The sequence below is a fragment of the Natrix helvetica genome (assembly GCF_964273705.1).
Source record: "Natrix helvetica genome assembly, chromosome: W".
NCBI lineage: Eukaryota > Metazoa > Chordata > Lepidosauria > Squamata > Natricidae > Natrix > Natrix helvetica.
In genome coordinates this window covers 21,867,165-21,890,227 of record NC_138555.1, presented here as the reverse complement: position 1 = coordinate 21,890,227, position 23,063 = coordinate 21,867,165, and the positions used below count along the sequence as shown (strand labels likewise).

General features: G+C 44.1%; 1 protein-coding gene across 3 annotated transcripts in view; it reads right to left on the bottom strand.

The window, feature by feature from the left end:
• Positions 1-23,063, bottom strand: part of LOC309400756 (cullin-2-like) — a 218,765-nt gene that overhangs the window by 160,668 nt on the left and 35,034 nt on the right. For all 3 annotated transcript variants that reach the window (XM_081969394.1, XM_081969395.1, XM_081969393.1), the window contains exons 2-6: positions 22,026-22,164; positions 20,009-20,111; positions 10,782-10,876; positions 7,593-7,698; positions 4,151-4,233 (exon numbers count right to left, since the gene is read on the bottom strand). In XM_081969394.1, coding sequence (XP_081825520.1) covers positions 4,151-4,233; positions 7,593-7,698; positions 10,782-10,876; positions 20,009-20,111; positions 22,026-22,144 — 506 coding nt within the window. In that variant the 5' untranslated portion in view covers positions 22,145-22,164. The remainder of the gene's footprint in view (positions 1-4,150; positions 4,234-7,592; positions 7,699-10,781; positions 10,877-20,008; positions 20,112-22,025; positions 22,165-23,063) is intronic.

Genomic DNA, 23,063 nt, shown 5'->3' with positions numbered 1-23,063 from the left:
GGGGCCATTATTGTTTTATAAATAATATTGGATATAACCCAGGCCATAACTAAACATGCCAACATCCTACAAAATCAATAAAACTTAAGATTATTGCATGTCACTGGCAAATTCTATATCCCACAAGAGATATTGCAAATTAATGTCAGCATACAGTTAAACATAGCATGTTGTAAACCACCAGGAATCATTTTCACTGAATTCAGTGGTATATAATCAAAGTAGATCGAGAAGCAGATGGCCTAGACTGAACTTTTCTATACATTTATTAATACACTATAGAACAGTGATGGCGAACCTTTTTTGGCTCACGTGCCACAAGTGGGGGGAGCCAGGGGGGTTGAGTGTGGGCGTGCCGCACCCATAATGCAACGCACGACCACCCCAGTGCTCATGCGTGCAAAACGAGCGACCCCCCCCCATTTTTACATTTTTTTTTTGCCCTCCCCAGGCTCCAGGGGCTTCATAGGAGCCTGGGGAGGGCGAAAAGAGCCTCCCCCGACCCCCCGGAGGCCCTCCGGAGGCTTCAGGGACTGTCCAGAGGCTTCCCTGAAGCCTTCGGAGCGCTTAAAACCACCCTCCGAGCAAACCGGAAGTGACTTCCGGGTTCCTCGGAGGGTCGTTTTAAGCGCTCCGAAGGCATCAGGGAAGCCTCGGACGGTCCCTGAAGCCTTCGGAACGCTTACAACGACCCTCCGAGCAACCCGGAAGTCACTTCCGGGTTGCTCGGAGGGTGGTTTTAAGCGTTCCAAAGGCTTCAGGGACGGTCCCTGAAGCCTCCGGGGGGGCGGGGGAGGCTCATTTTGCCCTCCCCAGGCTCCTATAAAGCCTCTGGAGCCTGGGGAAGGCGAAAAATAGCTTTTAAAAAGGTGAACTCAGCGCCTCGCGTGCCCTGACAAATGGCTCCGCGTGCCACTTGTGGCACGCGTGCCATAGGTTCGCCATCACGGCTATAGAATATGCAATGTTTTACATTGCTGGCAATCAAAGCTTTACCCTGGAACAAGGCTGACTGACAAAAGTAGCTGAAGCTTGTACTGCTGATCAGTTCTGTAACATATTTAGAATTTCAGAAAGGAATCTAGATCTGGGGTCAGTCCGGTTTTTTTGAAAAAAATTATACAATACTCAATAATGCCTAATAGAAAATAATTTTAATATCACAAGAGCTCTATTTGTAAGCTGCCCGGAATCACCAAGACTGAGTTGTTGGGCAGCCATATAAATTTTCTTAAATAAATAAATATAATAAATATTAGCAATGGAATGATTTAAATGTTCTATGCTACTTATGAAAAACACTGAAAGATGGAGCTCAAGGTTTCACAATAACTAGCAGAGTGAGAATGGATTTCACCACTCCAATATCTTCCAATTGCTAGGAGAATACATTTCTTTCTTTTATACTAGAAAACACTTGCTTTATTTGGGCATACTGGTAAATACTTGCAGTTACACAATACAATATAATAGCAGAGTTGGGAGGGACCTCGGAGGTCTTCTAGTCCAACCCCCTGCCTAGACAGGAAACCCTATACCATTTCAGACAGATGGCTATCCAACATCTTCTTAAAGACTTCCAGTGTTGGGGATTTCACAACTTCTGGAGGCAAGCTGTTCCACTGATTAATTGTTCTAAGTGTCAGGAAATTTCTCCTCAGTTCTAAGTTGCTTCTCTCCTTGGTTAGTTTCCACACATTGCTTCTTGTTCTACCCTCAGGTGCTTTGGAGAATAGTTTGACTCCCTCTTCTTTGTGGCAACCCCTGAGATATTGGAACACTGCTATCATGTCTCCCTAAGTCCTTCTTTTCATTAAACTAGACATACCCAGTTCCTGCAACCGTTCTTCATATGTTTTAGTCTCCAGTCCCCTAATCATCTTTGTTGATCTTCTCTGCACTCTTTCTAGAGTCTCCACATTTTTTCTACATCGTGGCGACAAAAACTGAATGCAGTATTCCAAGTGTGGCCTTACCAAGGCATTATAAAGTGGTATTAACACTTCACGTGATCTTGATTCTATCCCTCTGTTTATGTAGCCTAGAACTGTGTTGGTTTTTTTGGCAGCTGCTGCACACTGCTGGCTCATATTTAAATGGTTGTCCACTAGGACTCCAAGATCCCTTTCACAGTTACTACTGTTGAGCAAGGTACCACCTATACTGTACCTGTGCATTTAGTTTTTGTTGCCTAAATGTAGAACCTTACTCTTTTCACCATTGAATTTCATTTTGTTAGATAGTGCCCAATGTTCAAGTTTGTCAAGATCCTTCTGTATCTTTAGCCTATCTTCTGGAGTGTTGGCTATTCCTGCAAGCTTGGTATCATCTGCAAATTTGATGAGTTCCCCATTTATCCCCTCATCCAAATCATTGATGAAGATGTTGAAGAGTACTGGGCCCAAAACAGAGCCTTGGGGTACTCTACTGCATACTTCCCTCCATGAAGATGCAGTTCCATTGAGGACTACACGTTGAGTGCGGTTGATCAGCCAGTTACGAATCCATCTGGTGGTGATGCTGTCTAACCCACATTCTTCTACTTTATCTAGTAGTAGGTTATGGTCTACTTTATCAAATGCCTTACTGAAGTCCAAGTAAATTGTATCGACGGCATTCCTCTGGTCCACTAATTTTGTCACTTTGTCGAAGAATGCAATAAGATTAGTCTGGCATGATCTGTTTTTGACAAACCCATGTTGGCTTTTGGCTAGTACTTTGTTTACTTCTAGGTGTTCGCTAATTCGTTGCTTGATTATCTTTTCCAGAATCTTCCCTGGTATTAAGGTCAGGCTGATAGGTCTGTTGTTTTCTGGATCTATTTTTTTTCCCTTTTTTGAAGATGGGAACCACATCAGCTCTTTTCCAGTCCTCTGGCAGTTCCCCAGTGCTCCAGGATCTCTGAAAGATATAGTTCAGCGGTTCTGCGATCTCGTCTGCCAGTTCCTTCAGAACCCTGGGTTGTAATCCATCCGGTCCTGGTGATTTGAACTCGTCTAGGGTAGACAGGTGCTCACTTACCATTTTTTCCCCTATTTCAACTTGTGTTCCTAATCTGACTTTTGTTGTGCTGTTTATGATAGGTTGGACTGTTTTTTCCCTTTGTGTAAAGACAGATGCAAAAAATGAGTTTAATAGTTCTGCTTTCTCCCTTTTGCTTGACACCTTCTTGCCACTTTCTCCCAGCAATGGACCAATTGTTTCCTTGAGTTTTTTCTTGTTTTTTCTTGTTTTTTTAACTTGCAGTAAAAAGTTCGCTGTAATAATTGCAACTGAAATAGACCAACAGCCTCACATCTCACATACAATTTCTGTTTAAAATAAGTACATACAATTATTAAGAATTTATGGAATTGTACTGTTAGAAGGTAAAAGCCTCCATGACATCTTGTAGCCAGACCACACACTAATCTTGGCCATGCCTGACCGCAGAACACCTCAGGTCATAAAAGAAAGAACCACTTGAGCCTTTCTGCCAAGTTTGACACTTTGGATGAAACTGATAGGAAGTTGGTAGACACTGGTAACTCAATCAAAACCATTAGAAATGCCCCCAGGATATGGAAATCCTTTACACATACAAGATTCCCCAAACCTGGACCCACGGTCAACACCAAGGCACACAAGGGGGATGAAATTGGCCAAAGGTGACAGCCCATTCAAGTAAACATGCCTTTCAGGTACCAAAAAAACAAACAAACACCCCTTCCTCTGTGATTGCCACCTCCAGCAGCAATGTTAAGTCAGTTAATAATGTAAATACAGTAAGTGGAAAACCGCACAAGCTCAACAGGGTGCCTTAACTACCAAGTGCCCCTTTTTGGCCATCCAGCTAATTGCAGTTTGCAATAATTCCTAGAGGGCAAGTCCTATCCCTGGGAGGAGCAAAGAAAATGTTTCTCTATAAAGGTAAACATCTCAAACCTGTAAGTTGTTGCAACCTTCAATTGCTGTACTGCACATTATGCTTTCAAAATGAACTCTGCCTCTGCTCCAAGCAATTCACCCTGCATATTCTTTAGATGACCCGGCCTGGATTCCAAGCTAGGACTTTCTTCTAACACAATGGTCATAGGAGTACAGTAAATACATATGCATTTAGACAAGCTATTCTTTGTAATACACATTTTTTTAAAAGAAAAGCACTCACTTTTTAATTTCGCAGAGCAACATTCGAATGATGACAGCCTGTAAGGGCTCAATCATTAATCTCCTCCACATATCAAGTGCTAGCTGTCATGGTACAATAGAAAACAAGTCAATAACAGAACTGTCATTTCATTCATTCTTATGTTAAAAAAGATGCTCAGTCCTAAAGGCTCCAAAACAGAGGAATAAACTGAAAGGGTACTAAATAGCCAATAAGCATAACAATTCCTCCTCTTATGAAGGAGATCTCCAGCAGCTGAATTTCTACCAAATGTAAAACTTCCTGTCATTTCAAAAAATGTGATGGAGGAATGTTTCCTCGTATTTTTATCTACCCCACTAGTTTTTCTTTTTTCAGCAAATTACTGTGAAAAGAAATTATGCCAATTCCAGGGCAGTCCCAAATTGCATCTAATATCCAGGAATAAGTAGCACTTTTGAACTGAATAATTATTTCTCTGCCCTTGGAAAAACAGACATGACAAAAATTCAATGCCTAAACAAATTAAGTACAGTTTTGCAAATACTGAATTCTAGTACTTTATTAACCATTCCAAACAGTAAGTTATATAAATATATATTATAGAGCAAAAATATTATATATAACCACCAGCAGTTCCAATTCCTTGATAAAAGTAAATGTACTATACATGGTTTTGAAAGACAATTTTGCTCCCATTCACACTTCTGTGGAGGAAGCAGGTGTACATGTAAGTTTTAAATACACTTAAAATGTAACTTTTGGAGTGCCCCCAAATGGAAATTAATTTAGGGCTGCATGAGAAGATTTTATTTAACATACATGATTTAAGAGTTTAATGAAAGGACTATTAACATTGTAGAAAAAATAATTAAGCAGCCCTTGGTTCATTTTTACTTTCAACAAAAGAATTAAAAACAAAATTAAACACTTATTAAAAATCTTAAACAGGAGCAATTAAAAGGTTTCTTATTTGGTGAACTGCTATTTCTCATATCTGTCTGTGTATCAGCCCTTTTAGCTATGCAAGATCAATAAACAGGCACGGCAGGGACTCAGGAACGTTTTTATTGTCGCAGACTAACCAAATCTTGAAAGCCTATTAGAGTCCTCTCTGCCCGATCTTATACCAAACAAAATCAAGGGAGAGTAATTTTTGATGTTTTTTTCTCATACTTTCCTCTTTTTCAAGATTGATAATCTTTTCAGAAAATCTCCCCTTAACCATCTGATTATTCCTTCTCCATTTTTGAAGGCTAGGTTTAGACCCCTTATATAGTCTATGTGTTGTACATAACTTTGACACACCTCTCACTATAAACACATATTGACAAGTACTACATCTTTGGCTGATTGTGGGCCCTCGGAAATCAGTGTAACTTAGTCTTGACTTAAATTTCATTGATTGCAATGGAATCCTATCTATTACTTTTTATTCTTGAATTATTACTGACTCTATCTTAAACTAATTCCACTTGACTTTTATTTCATAGAAAAAAACCAAGAACAAATAAGCATTCAGAATTTGCTGGTAGAAATGTGATATAGATAGGTAAACAGACCTTACTGTTTTCTTGACGAAAATAAGCAAAAATATAGGATAGGCTTAAGTACACCTACAGTATCTCTAAAGCAGTTTTTCTCAACCTTGGCCACTAAGATGTGTGGACTTCAACTACCAGAATTCCCGAGCCAGCATTGAAGTTGAAGTCCACACATCTTTAAGTTGCTACAGTTGAGAATCAATGCTCTAAAGCAAGGGTGTCAAACTCGATTTAATTGAGCGCCGCATCAGGGTTGTGTTTGACCTCAGGGGGCCAGGGTGGGCGTGGCCAGCTTGACATCACTCGTGTCGGGCGGGGGGGGGGGTGTCTGTGGTGATCTGAGCACTCTGTCAGCAAAAACAGGCTCCTGGGCTCCATTTTCAGCCACAACGGCCTGCAGTCCTCTGCCAGTTTTCAACGGCAGAGGCACCTCTGGCCAGTCGTTTGCTATTTCCAGGGCAGCTCTGCAGGCCGAATCTGGCCCCTGGGCCTTGAGTTTGACACCTCTGCTCTAAAGTATTAACTTTACACCATGTTCTGAAAAGGTCTCCACTAGCTCTATTCTTATGTACTTCCAATTAAAGAGGCTACCTTAAACAAATAAGCATTGAATACATTCCAACCATTGATTATATTTGGCATTTCTGTCATCAGAACCTTGCAGCCCATATCTGCTCCTTTAGGGTTCACCCCTCCTATCTAGCTACAGCAATTTCAATTCCTCTGAATAGGTAAATCGGAAGCTACCATATTTTTCGGAGTATAAGACCCACCTTTTTTCCTCGAAAAAGAGGCTGAAAATCTGGGTGCGTCTTATACATCGAATGCAGCATTTTTTGCCTCCTGAAGCCCCGCCCCTTCACCAAAATGGCCATGCATAGCCTTATGGAGGCTTTCAGAGAGCTCCTGGGGGCTGGGGAGGGCAGAAATGAGCGGAAAACAGCCCGTTTTTTGCCCCCCCCCAGCCCCCAGCAGCACTCTATATGCCTCCATAAGGCTATGCATGCATTTTTTTTTTACAAAAAACGGGCCGTTTTCACGAAAAATGGGCCGTTTTTTGCTCATTTTTGGGGGGCCCACCCCCCCAGGAGCACTCTGCAAGCCCCCCCCCCCCCGGCTATTCATGCCTTTTTTTGAAAAATAAACATTTTTGGGAGGTTTGCAGAGTGCAAAAACTTTTTTTTCCCTTTTGGAAAGCTCTTTAACTGATTGATGAGAATTGCATTGATCAAGTGCTGTGCCAGCAGAAACACCTTCCTATCTACTGTATTTATCTCTATCTCTATTTCTCTCTCTCTATCCCTCTACCTACCTACCTACCTACACACTGTCTCTATCTCTCTCCCTACCTATCTACTGTATTTCTCTCTCTCTCTCTATTTCTCTCTATCCCTCTACTTACCTACCTACCTACACTCTCTCTCTCGCTCCCTACCTATTTACTGTATTTCTCTCTCTCTCTCTCTTTCCATTTCTCTCTTTCTATCCCTCTACCTACCTACCTACACACTCTCTCTCTCTATCTCTCTCTATTTCTCTCTCTGTATCCCTTTATCTACCTACCTACCTAACTACTCTCTCTCTCTCCCTACCTACCTACTGTATTTCTCTATCTTTCTCTCCCTCTCTATCCCTCTATCTACCTACCTACTTTTCAAAAAAAATTGCCTCTACAAAACCTTGGTGCGTCTTATACTCCGGTCCGTCTTATACTCCGAAAAATACGGTAGTTAAAAGCAAATAATAGTTGCAAGTGTTTCCTGGTGAACATTCAGGAAAATAATAAAAGCTTTGTTTTACTGATCCATCAAAATAGACATGATTTTGAAAAGACAGAAATCATCTTAATGGACAATTAGACAGTCACAAAGTATGTCCTTTATAGTTAACTCTCTAAAGTTCTATTCCATACTACCCACCTCTCCAATCTCCATCAATGGCTCACTCATATCCACACCCCCATAACCATATTGAAGATCAGCTTCAGTCAATTTGTTCTTTTTAATAAACTGCGTATTGAGGTATCTGTGAAAAAACCCAACACATTTCTTATCAGATATTTTCTAAAACAGTTCTATGGAAGAAAAGAAGTCAGGAATCGGACAGCATTTTTTTTACATTTTTAGACACAAGGAATACATATGTATGTATGTTAATGAATTTTTAACACATCCCAAGGTTGGCTGGTGCCCAGTTTTGGCCAAGTTACTGGAGAAATCAGTTGGCAGACAGAGCAAAATAACACTATACAAGCTTACAATATCTGACAACCTTGGGCTTTCAGTCCAATTACTGTGGCCCAATTCCCAATTAAGGTTTTCCACAGATAAACTGACCTCCATACTGAACACTGTGTAGCAGGGGAACTGCCCTGATGGACATGTGATGATGTAAAATTTTCTCAAGTTTAAAAATGTTTTAAGGCAAACTGTCATGTGGGTCATTCCATGTCAAGTGGTCCGGGGCTCCCAGCTCGACCATCACAGATTTTGATGAAATTTGGTGTGAACATGCACACACATCCCCAATTAACATTGGATAAGTGTTACATTTGCCGATGCAATTCTTCTGGAGATATAGTCATTTGTTTGACCCCATACCGAAGCCTTCGACAGTATGAATCTGAGATTTCAGCAACTATGAGACATAATATCTCCAGCAATATTTTGTTGAGAGAAACAAACCTTGGCCATCTTGTACAACTTGTTGTGCTCTATTAAACAAAATAATAAAAACATTCTCATGATAATTTGGAGCAAAGTTGGCCAAAAAAGACTGTGGCATGAAAAAAGGGTAAAGTTTGGCTTAGCAATACAAGGTTTCCAAACATAAAATTTCATTCTCCTACTGCTTTCCAATAGTTCACAAATTGAGTGTAAATTTGACGTTTTTTGTAAAAACGCCAAAAATAGGGTATTTTCAGCCTGCTTTTACAAAAAAAAAAATGTCCATGGTGACATTGTCACTACCAGTCCATGCACTTGACCCAGCAACCGCATCGCCATAGGGGGCACGCCTGATATTTTTGGTTCAGGATCCCAAGTCTGTAGTTTGGTTATTCCTTGAGGTTACAAAGCCTTGTGTGGGTATCTGTCCGGTTCCCAAGCTGCTGATTGGGCAGCTTATCCTACATTCCCAAGCCTAAAGTGGGTATCTTATATGGTTCCCAAGCCAAAGTCTGTACCATTCATATGAACTGCTAAATTCCAACAATCGCTTATTTATTATTGAATTTACACGCCACGTTCTTTAGCGTCACTTCTGGGAATTGATACTGTCGACCTGACAATGTAAATGAAGGCGCTGGAAGCACGCAAATAAAATGTGGTTCTGGAACCCAACTAACATCCTGCCTTTCAGGCCAATAAAATGAATGAGCAGGGCCTCGCAGATGCATAAATGTTTTGTCATAAATGCAAGCAACATAACAACCGGGAAATATGTCAGCTAATTTTAAATTCCAATCGATGGTATTGGACATTTTGGCCACAAAATTAATAATGTCATTTGGAATTTTGCTGACAGAAATCAAATTTGAATCAACTGGCACAAACTTGTGATGATCTGTTGTGCCAGCTATTGTGTTGCTAATTGGCATGTTTTTTTTCACGCTGGTCATTTTTGGCCAACTTTGCTCCAAATTATCTAGATGGCGATCGCTCATGAGAATGTTTTTATTATTTTGTTTAATACAGCACAAGTTGTACAAGATGTCCAAGTTTTGTTTCTCTCAACAAAATATTGCCACAGACATTATGTCTCAAAGTTGCTGAAATCTCAGAGTCATACTGTCGAAGGCTGTGGTATGGGGTCAAAGAAATGACTATATCTCCGCAAGCATTGCATTGGCAAACGTAACACTTATCCAATGTTCATTGGGGATGTGTGTGCATGTTCACACCAAATTTCAGCAAAATCTGTGATGGTCGAGCTGGGCACTTCTCTGAAATCAGACCACGTGACATGGAATGACCCAAGTAAAGACTGTCATGTAGCAACCTAGAAGTTTCCTGCCTATTTAAGACACCCAAGAGCAGACACATCCACATTTTGATGAAAAATAAAATGGCAGAAGTGTTAGGCAGTGGAAGACACTGTTGGCAGTTGTCAAACATTGCTGGTGTTGCATGTGTACTGTATGAATCTAGGCATAGCAAGAGAAGAAATCTGAAGCTGAGGATCCAGCAGGATCTGAAAGAAAGATCTGTGGATTGGACTAGCTGGTAGAAAAGACTGCAGCATTTAGAAAGGACAGAGTAGATATCAGTTTGATAAGGATGCACAAGGTAACTCTGATATGATGGCATGACAAAGATGCTGGCATTCGAAACAGTTTAGAAAAGCAGTATTTTTTCCTCTGATTTCCTCTCTAGACTAAAAACAAGCCTGAGAAATGAAAGTGAAGCCGTTGACTGGAGTGAGCATATCAAACCTGTGATAAGAAATAATTCTGTGAATAAGGGAGGGAGGAAGAGACAAAAATATTGAGAAAACATATAATTTGTGGAGCTACATGTATCCTCTTCTATTGAAAAGTATAGTTTGTTAAGTCAAGGCAGTGTTTCTCGACTTCGTCAACTTTAAGATGTGTGGACTTCAAGTCCCAGAATTCTAGGAGCTGAAGTCCATACATCTCAAAAGTTGCCAAGATTGAGAAATACTGAACTAAGGTCATGGTATATATTAGAAACAAGCACTAATTATTCTTCTAAAAGCACTGTAACAAACATCACTGTCATTTTTGAGAACTGTGCATATGTGTATGAAAAATTCCTGTCCCATTTTCCACCTTCCAACACAGACACCAGATTTGGCGAAACAAAAAACTTCCAGCACAGATTTACAGTCCTAATTTATTTTTCTAATACAGTAGTAGAAGTGGGGGATATGTTGCCTGAATACAACAAATTGCCTTTTGGATATTGTGTCACTAGCCATGTGCCAAACAACTCTCAATTTGTACCTTTACAAGGCTCTTCCAATGAAAATTTGGTAAGCAAGTTCACAGCAAGTGTCAAAACTGTAAATGTACTCACCGGAGCAAAACACTAAAACAGTTAAGATTAATCACATTTCCAAATTCCAGAATAAGTTCAAAATGCATTTACCTATATAAGCAATCCATATACTCTGCCCCTTTACTGTATTCATCCCAGTTTCTGTAATACATTACCAGTACTTTTTCTTCAGAGTCCAAGACTGTCTGTGGAAAAAAATACAGGGAAAAAATTATTTTACTATTCACGTATTTGAAATGTTAAAAAGAAACTCAATGCATAATAAATTCAACTCTATAAACTATTTCAAGTATTTGGAAGAAGCCATAAATATTTAACACTCCTGTATCATATTTCAGAAAATAAAAATAAATGACCATTGACTTACCTGAAGGGTCGTTTTCAGGGCGCTGCAAAGGAGAGTCCAAGCAAGGGTTAAATACAGCCAATCTGCCCAGAACTGAATTGAAAATTTAAACCACGCCTCTGGTGCTGATTATCTTCAGATTTTTTCAATGAAGACGTGGAACTGTTGCGCGCTGAGAAGTCCAACAATGGTTCCGATACAAATCCAACAAAACAAACAATCCAACTGGAACCGTAATCTTCTGAACTGAGACCAGCGGAACTAGACCCCAGGGTGGGGTGGACTCTCCTTCGCAGCGCCCTGAAAACGACCCTTCAGGTAAGTCAATGGTCATTTTCCAGGGCGCTGCGAAGGAGAGTCCAAGCAAGGGACATACCCAAGCTAAATGTCACTAGGGTGGGAAGCAGCTACATTCAGGGTCTCTCCGCTGGTGTGAATGCCCTGAAGAACTCACCTTCCGAAGGCCCCTTCCGCTGACGCAAACTTGTCCAACTTATAATTCCAGACAAACTGAGATAACCAAGTCCAGGTGGCCGCCCTGCAAATCTCCTCAATCGGTGCCCGGGTCACCCAGGCTGCCATGGTGGCAGCACTCCTAGTCGAATGTGCCGTTATGTGGCTAGGCACCGGTTTGGACTGTAGGACATGAGCGAGGGCGATGCAGGCCCTAAGCCACCCACCGATCGTAGATGAGGACATTTTCCTGCCCTGGGAAGCCAGTTGGAAAGAAACGAAGAGCGATTCAGAACGTCGAAAGCCAGCTGTGCGCTTGACATACTTGAGGAGCATCCTGCGAACATCTAGCATATGCCAACGTTTCTCCCTCAGATGTCTAGGGCGCGGACAAAAGTCCGGGAGAACTATCTCTTGGGCAGGATGGAATCAGGAGTTAATCTTGGAGATGAACAATGCTTCCAGTCTGAGGACTACCCTGTCCTGTTGAATCCAAGCACAAGTCCTCTCTGACGGATAGGGCAGCCAGCTCCGAAATACGCCGTGCCGAGGTAATGGCAACCAAAAAGGCGGTCTTAAATGTCAAATGTTTAATGCTGGCTGTCCGGAGTGGTTCAAACGGGGGTCCGATGAGGGCACGCAGAACCACGTTGAGGTCCCAAGATGAATATCTGTGAACCACTGGGGGTCTCAGGTTAGTTGCGCCTCTGAGAAAACTGCGGATGGTAGGATGCCGCCCGAGCGAGGAGTGCTCGTCTGGAGCCAGAATGGTGGAAATTGCGGCCACCTGACGCCTTAGGGTGTTGGGCACCAGACCCTTGTCAAGGCCGTCTTGTAGGAAGTCCAGAATAACAGGAATCGAGACTGAGGAAGCGGAAGTCCCACGAGCAGTGCACCAGCTGGCGAAGGCTCTCCAGGTAGCATCGTAGATCCGGGTCATGGATGGACGTCTGGAAGCTTGGATGGTACTGATCACCTTGGCCGAGAGGCTGCCTCTGCTCAGGAGATCCCTCTCAAGTGCCAGATGGCTAGTTGTAGCCACTGGGGCTCCGGGTGTTGAAGGGCCCCCTGGCTGAGGGAGATTTCCTGTGGTGGAATCCGCCAAGGGGGTTCGACAGAGAGACTCACCAAGTCTGCAAACCAGGTTCTCCTGGGGCAGAACGGTGCCACCAGTAGTACCTCCGCTGCCTCCGACAGGATCTTCCGGATGACTCTGGGAAAAAGAGGTAACAACGGGAAGGCGTACAGCAGTCCCCGCGCCCAAGGGCAGTGTCAGGCCTGTAGTTATGTTCTTTTTAGGATCTTTGGCCTGCCACACTTTCTTATAATTTTCTATGCTGTTTCAATAGTGTAGTAGTTGGGAGGGGGGAATAGAAAGGAGTAGGATTGTAGAATGGATTGTTGACATTCTTTTGTAGAAGCCAAGGTCATCTTTTGTCTCCGCACATCGACACCTAGCCGGAAGAAGATGGGTGTACATGCCAGCGTGGAAGATGATGATTGGAACATGTGATGGATTTGTGGGTGTGGGGAGAGATCATGAACTTTCAACTGGGTGAACTTACAGGATGTAATTCAGAGTTGGAATTTTCCATAGCCGTGCTAACATGCCTGCGGAATAAATTGCACCTTTAAGGATGTTTTGCCTTGGACAATGATTTATTTCTGCATGGTATTTAGAACCCTAACATTATTCCAACTCTCTACTTCAAAATAATTCACTAGCACCCTCCCCCTCTCAAGGGGGAAGGGCTGGTGATGGAAGATCTGGTGAGGGGGTCTCGGCATTCCCAATGCTGACCGGGACAGCGTAAATATCAGCGAAGAATAAATGAGAAGCTTTTGGTGATAAGAAGCTGAGTGCGGAACTTCAAAGGCAATGGAATGCTGCTTCCAGTTTAATTGCATCAGGAGGAATGCAGGAGGAGACACGACAAGACGAAGGAAGGTCGCAGACGTACTTCTTCAGAAAAATGTGAGTGCATGCTCCCCCTCCTTCCCCCCAGCTTGGAAGCAAGGCTTGGAAAAAAAAAAAAACCTAGAACAGAGGTTTGGGCTCCTTCCAGACGGCAATAAATGAAATGGCTTATCACCCTGCAACTAGCTGGGAGAAAGATTCCCTTTCAAAATGGGAATTTCAAAGAAGGCAGGAAGAAGGGATTTTTCCAGCATCTGTCACTTGCAAGCCACCACAAATGGGGCTGCAACCAGTAAATGAAGCAAATTGGGCAGTAAATTGGGCTTTCCTCCCAGGACTTGGATGGAAGAGATGCTACTTACCAACTCCTTTGCCATCAGCATGGGGAAATGCTCCAAGCCAGCAGAGGGCACCTACTTGGCCCATAACTCATCCAAGCCAGCAAAGGGCACCTACTTGGCCCATAACTCCTCCAAGCCAGCAGGAGGGTCCTTGGCACGTAAAACCCCCTAGCCAGCCATCATTGGTTGAGCTGCAACCTGTGAAGCAGGCAACCCCGGGATGGGTCTTAACCCCAGGTCATGGATGGGAGGGATGCCAGTGGGCACCTGCCCTCCCTCAGCAGATGGCACCATGGCAGAAAGCTGGGCAGTGGCCAACCGAGGGATTGACCTCCCCACCGGTTCCAGTCTCCCCTGCAAGGCCCAAAAAGGTTCTTACCAGACCTTCCTACAGAGAAGAAATCTCCATGGAAGAAGGGATTACCAAACAGAGGCCTGCATTGTGGATGGCGGGAAAATGTGCGCCTGCAAGGCCCCAAGTGGTTCTTACCCCACCTTCCTACAGAGTAGCAATCACCAACATGGAAGAAGGGATTACCAAAGCCAGGCCTGCAAGATGGGAAGCGGGACAAGGTGCATCTGCAATGCCCCAAAAGGTTCTTACTCCACCTTCCTACAGAGAAGCAATCTCCACCATGGAAGAAGGGTTTACCAAGGGGGCAGCTGCAAGTTGGAGAGCAAGGCAGTGTGATGAAACGGTTCCTGAGTTTAGAGATGTAACTAGGTTCCATTCCTCGTGGGGCCCAATTAAATGCCACCATTGTTGTCAACTTGGCCACAGAGCGTCAGAGTGCTTGGCTGCAGCCCCAATGCCACAAACGTGTGCACCAACCACCACGGCGGTAAAGAGAGGGTCCCAGATGCCACCACAGAAGAGTCATCTGGGCCAACAACCTCTGGAAGAGGATCCCCAACTTAAGGTGAGGAAGTGTCCTACCAAGGGGGAGGCCTCGGAAGAGGAAAAGGGCAGACATTCTCCAGAGGAGGATCCCCAACTTAAGGTGACAAAGAGTCCAACTAAGGGGGAGGCCTCGGAGGGGGAAAAGCCTAAACGACCTCTGGAAGAGGATCCCCAACTTATGGTGACGAAGAGTCCTACCAAGGGGGAGGCCTCGGAGGAGGGAATTGCCGAAGAACAAATGTGTGTACCAGTCGCCATGGTGATAAAGAGAGGGCCCCAGATGCCAGCACAGAAAAGTCATCTGGGCAAACGACCTCTGGAAGAGGATCCCCAGCTTAAGGTGACAAAGAGTCCTACCAAGGGGGAGGCCTCGGAGGAGGGAATTGCCGAAGAACAAACGTGTGTACCAATTGCCACGGTGGTTAAGAGAGGGCCCCAGATGCCCGCACAGAAAAGTCATCTGGGCCAACAGCCTCTGGAAGAGGATCTCCAACTTAAAGTGACAAAGTGTCCTACCAAGGGGGAGGCCTCGGAAGAGGAAAAGGGCAAACAATCTCCAGAGGAGGATCCCCAACTGAAGGTGACAAAGAGTCCAACTAAGGGGGAGGCCTCGGAGGGGGAAATGCCCAACCGACCTCTGGAAGAGGACCCCCAACTTCAGGTGACGAAGAGTCCTACCAAGGGGGAGGCCTCGGAGGAGGAACAAGGCCAGCCGTGGATGATTGGATCCAAGAGCCCAGAACCTACAGCACCTGCAGCAGAGAGCCCGAAACGGCCATGGGAAGAGGTCGCAATGGACTTCATCATGGAACTCCCAGACAGCAGTGGGCATAAAGTAATTTGGACTGTTATTGATTTGTTTTCTAAGCAGGCACACTTCATTGCTTGCTCAGGATTGCCATCCGCAAACGAATTAGCGAAAATGTTTGTGAAACACATTTATCGCCTGCATGGAGTACCCAAGAGGATCATTTCAGACCGCAGAGTCCAGTTCACAGCCAAGTTCTGGAGAGAGGTCCTGAGATCTATTGGGTCCACACAAGAACTGAGCTCAGAGGTTCATCCCAGCATGAACGGCGCAGCAGAGGGAGCCAATGCGGTGGTGGAACAATACATCAGGTGTTTTGTGGACTATCAGCACGACAACTGGTCGGACTTGCTACCCTTCGCCGAAGTGGCGTACAACGATGCGGTCCACAGCAGCAGAGGATTAGCGGGTTTCCAGATTACCAGTGGCATGGAAGTTGTTGCCATGCCTGAGTTGCCTAGAGAACCTCCTTCTTTCATGTCTTTGAGTGAATGGATGGACATGCTAAAGAAAGGATGGGAGAATACGAAGAAGGCTCTAGCAGTTGCGGCCGAAGCCTACCAGAAGCAAGATGATCAACATCGCTCGCTCCAAAACCCCTACCGTGTGGGGGACAATGTTATTTTATCTACCAAATACATAAGATTAGAAATGCTTAGCAAGGAATTGGGTCCAAAATTTCTAGGTCCATTTCCAATAGTGAAGATAGTTAACCCAGTTACAGTTCAACTCAGTCTACCCAGAAGTCTAGGGGAAATTGACCCAGAATTTCATTGTAGCTTGTTGAAACCAGTAATTGGGTCTAACAGAAGAGCATCCACCCAAGCTCAATCTCCTCCTGTAGTGATAGAAGGGGAAACACAATCTGAGGTGGAAAAAATTGTAGATTTCAGGCTGAATAGGGGTTGCTTACAGTACTTAGTGCATTGGAAGGGTTACCCTTGGTCTGAAGCTAATTGGGTGAACAGTGGGAACCTAAAAGTGGAGAAGTTAGTAAAGCAAGTCAATGGGAAGTTTCCCAAGAAGTCAAGGGGTTCCCCTGGGTGGAGAAAAGGTGGTTAATTTTGTTATGTTAACTTTTATGTTATTCTCTTTGCAGGAAACGTTTTTCTTTTGAGGAGAGGCCGCCTGTCAGGCCTGTAGTTATGTTCTTTTTAGGATCTTTGGCCTGCCACACCTTCTTATAATTTTCTATGCTGTTTCAATAGTGTAGTAGTTGGGAGGGGGGAATAGAAAGGAGTAGGATTGTAGAATGGATTGTTGACATTCTTTTGTAGAAGCCAAGGTCATCTTTTGTCTTTGCATCTCGACACCTGGCCAGAAGAAGATGGGTGTACATGCCAGCGTGGAAGATGATGGATTGGAACATGTGATGGATTTGTGGGTGTGGGGAGAGATCATGAACTTTCAACTGGTTGAACTTAAGAGAATGTACTTCCAGAGTTGGAATTTCCATAGCCGTACTAACATGCCTGCTGAATAAATTGCACCTTTAAGGATGTTTTGCCTTGGACAATGATTTATTTCTGCATGGTATTTAGAACCCTAACACAAAGAGGACTAGAAACTAGCCCTTCACCTCCATTTCATTCGAACCTCCCTGGGGCTGGTGATTGGAGCTACTGGCTACAAGGGGGGAGTCAGAGAGACCAAGGCAGGGGCCCTTTAAATCCAGTTCATGTGAACCTTCTTGAGGCTGGTGATTGGAGCTGTTTTCTACAAGGGGGGAGTCAGAGAGAAAAAGGTAGAGGCCCTTTAACTCCACTTCATTAGAACTTTCCTGAGGCTGGTGATAGGAGCTGCTGGCTACAAGGGGGGAGTCAGAAGACAAAGAGGACTAGGTAGTAGCCCTTTAACTCCATTTCATTTGAACTTTCTTGAGGCTGGCGATTGGAGCTGCTGGCTACAAGGGGGGAGTCAAAGAGACAAAGAGGACTAGGTGGTAGCCCTTTAATTCCATTTCATTTGAACTTCCCTGAGGAAGTTGGGACCCTTCCGATCAGACCTCTTCGTGACCGATGGCGTCACCTTCTTTTTTTCCTTATTTTCTACTAGGACTGGGTCCAGGACCTCCCCAAAAAGCTTGTCCCCTTTAAAGGGGGCTGAGACTAGCTTCCACTTGGAACGCATGTCCACGTTCCAGTGTCTGAGCCACAAAAGGCACCTGGTAGTGACATTGGATGCTAGGGCTCGAGAGGCAAATTTGGCCGCGCTCAGGGTGGCATCAGCAGTATACTCTGTGGCTGCCATGATCTTATTGATATCCTGCCTCAATTTGGTGTCCCTGGCCAGAATTTTTGCCAGCAACTGCCTCAACCAAAGCAGGGCGGCCCTGGAAAGGAATGAGGCCGAGGCGGATGTTTTAATCGCCCATGCCGCCGCCTGGTGAGTTTTGTGACAAGCATTCTCAGTTTTCTTGTCCTCTGCTTTGAGACCCTCTATTAAGTCAGGGGGGAGGACAGACGTAGAGGTAAGGGCCGCCACGGGGGGGGGGGTGTGTGTCAATTGGAGGTAGTTTAAGTAAATCCTCCAGACTGGCATCTACCGTATACAGTTTCTTATCATTACTACTGGGATTAGCCATGGTGGCTGGTTGTGCCCATTGCTTTTGAACCATATTGAGAAAGAGTTTGCGGACTGGTACTATCTCCTGGGCCGACACAGGCTCCTTGAAGAGGTCCCCAGATAGGTCATCAGGGTCATTAGTCACCTGAACCGCTGGTGTTGACCCCAAGCGGGTTGCTATCTTAGCCTTATCCAGGATGGTTTTGAAGTTGGTCAGTTTAAATAGGCCCGAAAATGTAGGTTTTTTGGAAGTACCACCTTCATCCCCAGGGAACTTGGCCTCCTGCCTAGGTAATATGTCCACCTCCTCCCAGTCCGAATCCTCAGAGGCCAAGGAGGAATGGGGGGACTGAGGAGGCTGGGTGAAAGATGCTGCTCTGGGAGCATCTTGGGGCTGGAGATGGCGTGTCTTGCAAGTGCGTTTGCCCCTCTGCTGCATTCCCGCTTCAATGCCCTGGGATATAGCTCTGTTGATGACCTCCTGCGTTTCTGCTAAGAGGTTGGGCCCTTGGTCCTCAATGGGGCGAGGCCTGGGGCCGGACCTGGGAGGTGGTAGCTGCGGTACCAAGGGCCCCACGGGGGCTGGCCCCTCCGCCAGGTCCAAAGGACAGGCGAAGAGGTTGGCCTGATCCACCATTGAGGGGCCTGGGGAAACTGCCATGGCCAGGAAGGCCGTGGGGGAAAATTCCTGGCCTTCCCCTTCGCTATCAGAGATGGGGTGAGCCTGGGCTAGAGGGACCTCCATGGAGGGCTCCTCAGGGGTCACCGATTGGGAGGCTTGAGCCTGTTGCTGGGCCTTGGAAAAATGTTTTTCTAGGGCCTTCTGGCGGCGTATAGCATCCTTATCCTGCCCCGATCCCTGCTTAGGCCTGGGTTTGGAATAAGGTTTGTTGCCTCTGATGGCCTCCCTGGCAGCCATGCCAGCCTGCCTAGAGAAGGCTCTGGAGAAGACCCCCATTGGTTCAGGGTTCTCTGGGATCTGATCTGCCATGCTGTTAATACTGGGCCCAACTGAGACAGGTAGGGACCACCTCCACTCACCACCTCACAGTAGCCCACCACAGACCAAAGCGCTCGGAGAGGAGACATAGAAGGTCACAGAATTAGATTCAGCCAATCAGAAGTGTAGCACGAGCAAAAGCAGCTCCCAGCGCCTGCAGGAGAGTAAAGGCTGTGATCCAGGAGACCACAAGTCTTTGCCGCCTCAATCCGAAGAGCTAGGGGCCAGATCGCCGGTCTAACCAGTCAATGAGATCTCCACGCGGCTCCTGCTATGAGTCAGGCTTCAGGCAGCTGCGGCATGCGGCCAGAATTGAAACCGAAACCAGCAGTGTTCCCAAAATGGCGGGCGGACCTCCCTGCCGCCTCTTCAGCCCTTTAAGTTGCTGCTAGCAATAGGGAGAGCCCTAAGAAGCCGCGTCGAACACCGCCTTGTAAAAAGCACGGACGTCGGCAATGGAGCTCTCAGCGGGGATTCCCCCCGCAGCAGGGTTGCTGCGGCGGCGCTGGCGGCGGTGCTCCGACCCACGCGCCTCCCCAACACCTGTCTGTGACCCAACGGCGCCCGAGCAAGCCTGGGGCACCGGGAGTATCAAGGGGTGAGAAAATGGCCAAAATAGAAAAAACGAACTTTTCCTCACCAAGCCTGCTCCAAATTAACTTCTGTAATACTTTTTCTACCTTCAGGCACAATTGAGAGTCCAAGCAATCTATCCAGAATTGAAGAGAAACTTGAAGCACGTCCACTGGGCTAGCTGAATTGAAAAAAACTGAAGATAATCAGCATCAGAGGCGTGGTTTAAAGTTTCAATTCAGTTCTGGGCAGATTGGCTGCATTTAACCCTTGCTTGGACTCTCCAGAGCAGCACCCTGGAAAATGACTGTTTTCTTCCAGCAGACTATAATTGCTCTCTACTTAATATATGCACGCTCCTTAATTCTAACATTCAATATTAACATTCACTTTTTATCCATTCCATAGTTACCTTGTGCAAATGGCGTACATGATTTTCCAAAAAAAATTTAGTTTCCATATAAAGTCTCTCCCCAAGTGGTTCGGGATAGGCCACACACAAAGCATATATGTCCCTGGGTGTCAAGTCAAGGATAAAATATGTTTTAGGCTTTTGTAACTCAAGTTCTAATGAGAGTTTGAGAGCAAGGAAAAAGAAAACCAGTATCTTGCTGGGGTTCCAAAGAAATTGACTCATTTGCCATTCCAGCTGCAGTTCACTCTGATGAAGAGTAAGGGTTTTCAAACTTTTTCAGGCTGCAGGGGGGGGGAATCACGGAACCCCTGCCTCTCAGACACTGTAGAGAACACTTATGGGTAGAAAGGTGGGCTTTCTCCAACAGATGACACCAGAAGGGATTAAGTGCAAAGTATCCATATACGTATTCATGGCATATTGCATAAAAGCCCTTTGGACCCAAATCAACAAAAGAATGGTTTTACCAGAAAGGCAAAGTTTTGGAATGGCCCGGACAGATCCCAAACCTGAATCCAATTGAATATCTGTGGGGTGACCTGAAGAGGGCTGTGCACAGATGTCCTTGCCAAGTGACAGATTTGGAGTGCTTTTGCAAGGAAGAGTGGGCAAAGATTCCCAAGGCAAGCTGTGCCATGCTGATAAGCTCCTACCCCAAATGACTGAATGCTGTCATAAAATCAAAAAGTGCTTCAACAAAGTATTAGTTTAAGGGTGTGCACACTTATGTAACCACATTATTGTACATTTTTATTGGTATTTTTCAACCTAAAAGATTTGTTTATTAATCAAATTGTACAGCTTATCTGTTATAATAAAGGTGGAAAAAATTCTGAAATGATTTATCTTGGTCTCAATTTTTTGTATCTCAAAAACCTGGCATTTTAACAGAGGTGTGTAGACTTTTTATATCCACTGAATATTAAGTAGGAGACAAGATTATTTTCTAGATATGTACGTCACAAGTGAAAAAACTGAAGCGCAGAAGCACAGGACCCCCTTTAAAGTAAAAATCATACATGCCATTTGACAACACTCTTAAAAGGTTGGTACTACCATAGACAGTGGCTAGCTTCTCACATTATATTTAGCCATGCTACTTGAAGTCAATAAAGCATAGCATACTAGTACACAGAATATGCTAAGCTGCAACCCATGGTTTACAAACTGGAATAGCTGGAATTATATAACATCCTACATCTAAAGAAAAGAAACTACATTAGGGGTTAAGGTGATGTGAATTCCAGTTCAATAGTCTGACTAAATCTGGGGCTACTAACGCATAGTCCCTGAAAGATACCCCTGAAGTGACGTTCTTTACCTAGCTGTCGTTTTCTTCTGTCCGACCAACAACTTGAAACTCTCTGCCATAGATGCTCTCATAATAATAAAGTTTATCATTTACATCTATGAACAGCAGATAGAGTATATCCAACTCAGCACTACTCATTAGGTCAAGCCTTTACTAATCTACTGTTCTTGAAACAGAAGTTTACAAGGTCCAAAACCATTAGTGAGATGGAAGACAAACATCTATCATTTCCTCCAGAGCACATATTCCTCCAGTTCTAGCTAGTGTAGCTTTCTTCAAAATAATTTGAAATGGAAATCTGTTTTATGCTTTCTGGTGGGACCAGAAAAAAACTGAACAGTAGTTCAGATTAGGTTAGCAAGAACAGCCAGAACTGGTGGGTTTACTTAGAACCACATTTTCTTTCCACACAGCTAATTTGAAACTGAATTTTATGTTCAGAACAGACAGCATAGAATCATATACTAAACACACTTTTCATAGTTTAGACACATTTACCATTCTTAGCAAATCATTAGGCTTTGTTTAATCTACTGTATATATACATAACTGTCTCTTAACAGAAGTTGTGTTACAAAACCTATTTGTGCTAGGGTTAATGCCGAATGTGTTTTATTCCAGCTCTAATTTCTGTAAAGAAATCAATTCCTGTACATCATGTAATCTTGTGCAATCAATATCTGTCTTCTAATAAAAGGATACGAGAAGCGATCATTCCATGTTGCTCTTTCAACATAATCCAACATAACAACAGCTTTAATAGTTGTGAGAAGCTTGTTCCATGTTTCATCAAAATCAACTACTCGTGGTTTCAAGGACATTGTGGGTAGTTAAAATGAATCTGTAAAAAAAAAATCAAAGTATTTGCTGCAAAATATGACTATATTATTATTTTTCAAAGATCAGTCTTATTTTTTGTTAAAATAGTTATGTCATAAACATCCTGTATTATTAGAAAGGCTTTTTTCAGGTATTTCCTGTGAACTTTGCTATTAAATTTACTATTTACTACTACTGAAAAGTTGCAATCATCTGTTTGGCTATTGGTCCTTAAATCATATGATCATTACTACTGCCATGTGAATTATAAAATGATAAGTGAGGGAAAATATTTTGGTGAAACTTGAATAGATCAATTTCAAGCTAAAGTTTTTAGGTGAAAGAAAATAAAAAGATAACACATTATTTTTTTAAAATAGCTTGTTTCAACTTATCCTTTGCAATAAAAAATGAAATCTGAATTTGTTTAATTGAAACAAATACTGTAGTGAGGCTACTGAAGGTGCCCTTAAATTAACTTTTTTAAGAATTCTGGAATAGGTAACCCCAACATTAATCACTGGGGTAAAGAACCTGTGGCTCTCCAAATGATACTGAATCCCAACCTTTGTGAGCAAAGTTAGTAATCTAACAGGACTCATGTTCTGCACTTGCAGCGAGGTAGTTGCTTAATCCTCAATCATGTAATTTAGTAGAAAACACTAAGAAAATACTAAGGAATGGACAGTAAGAACATAAGGTGCATCATTGGGTGAGGGGTCCCTTCCAGCCGCCTTGAAAGAGGCGGTGGTGAGACCCTTGCTCAAGAAGCCTTCCCTGGACCCTACGGAGCTGGCCAATTATCGTCCTGTCTCCAACCTTCCCTTTCTGGTGAAGGTTGTAGAGAGTGTGGTGGCTTATCAGTTTCCACGACATCTGGAGGAAAATGATTATCTAGACCCGCGCCAGTCCGGCTTCCGC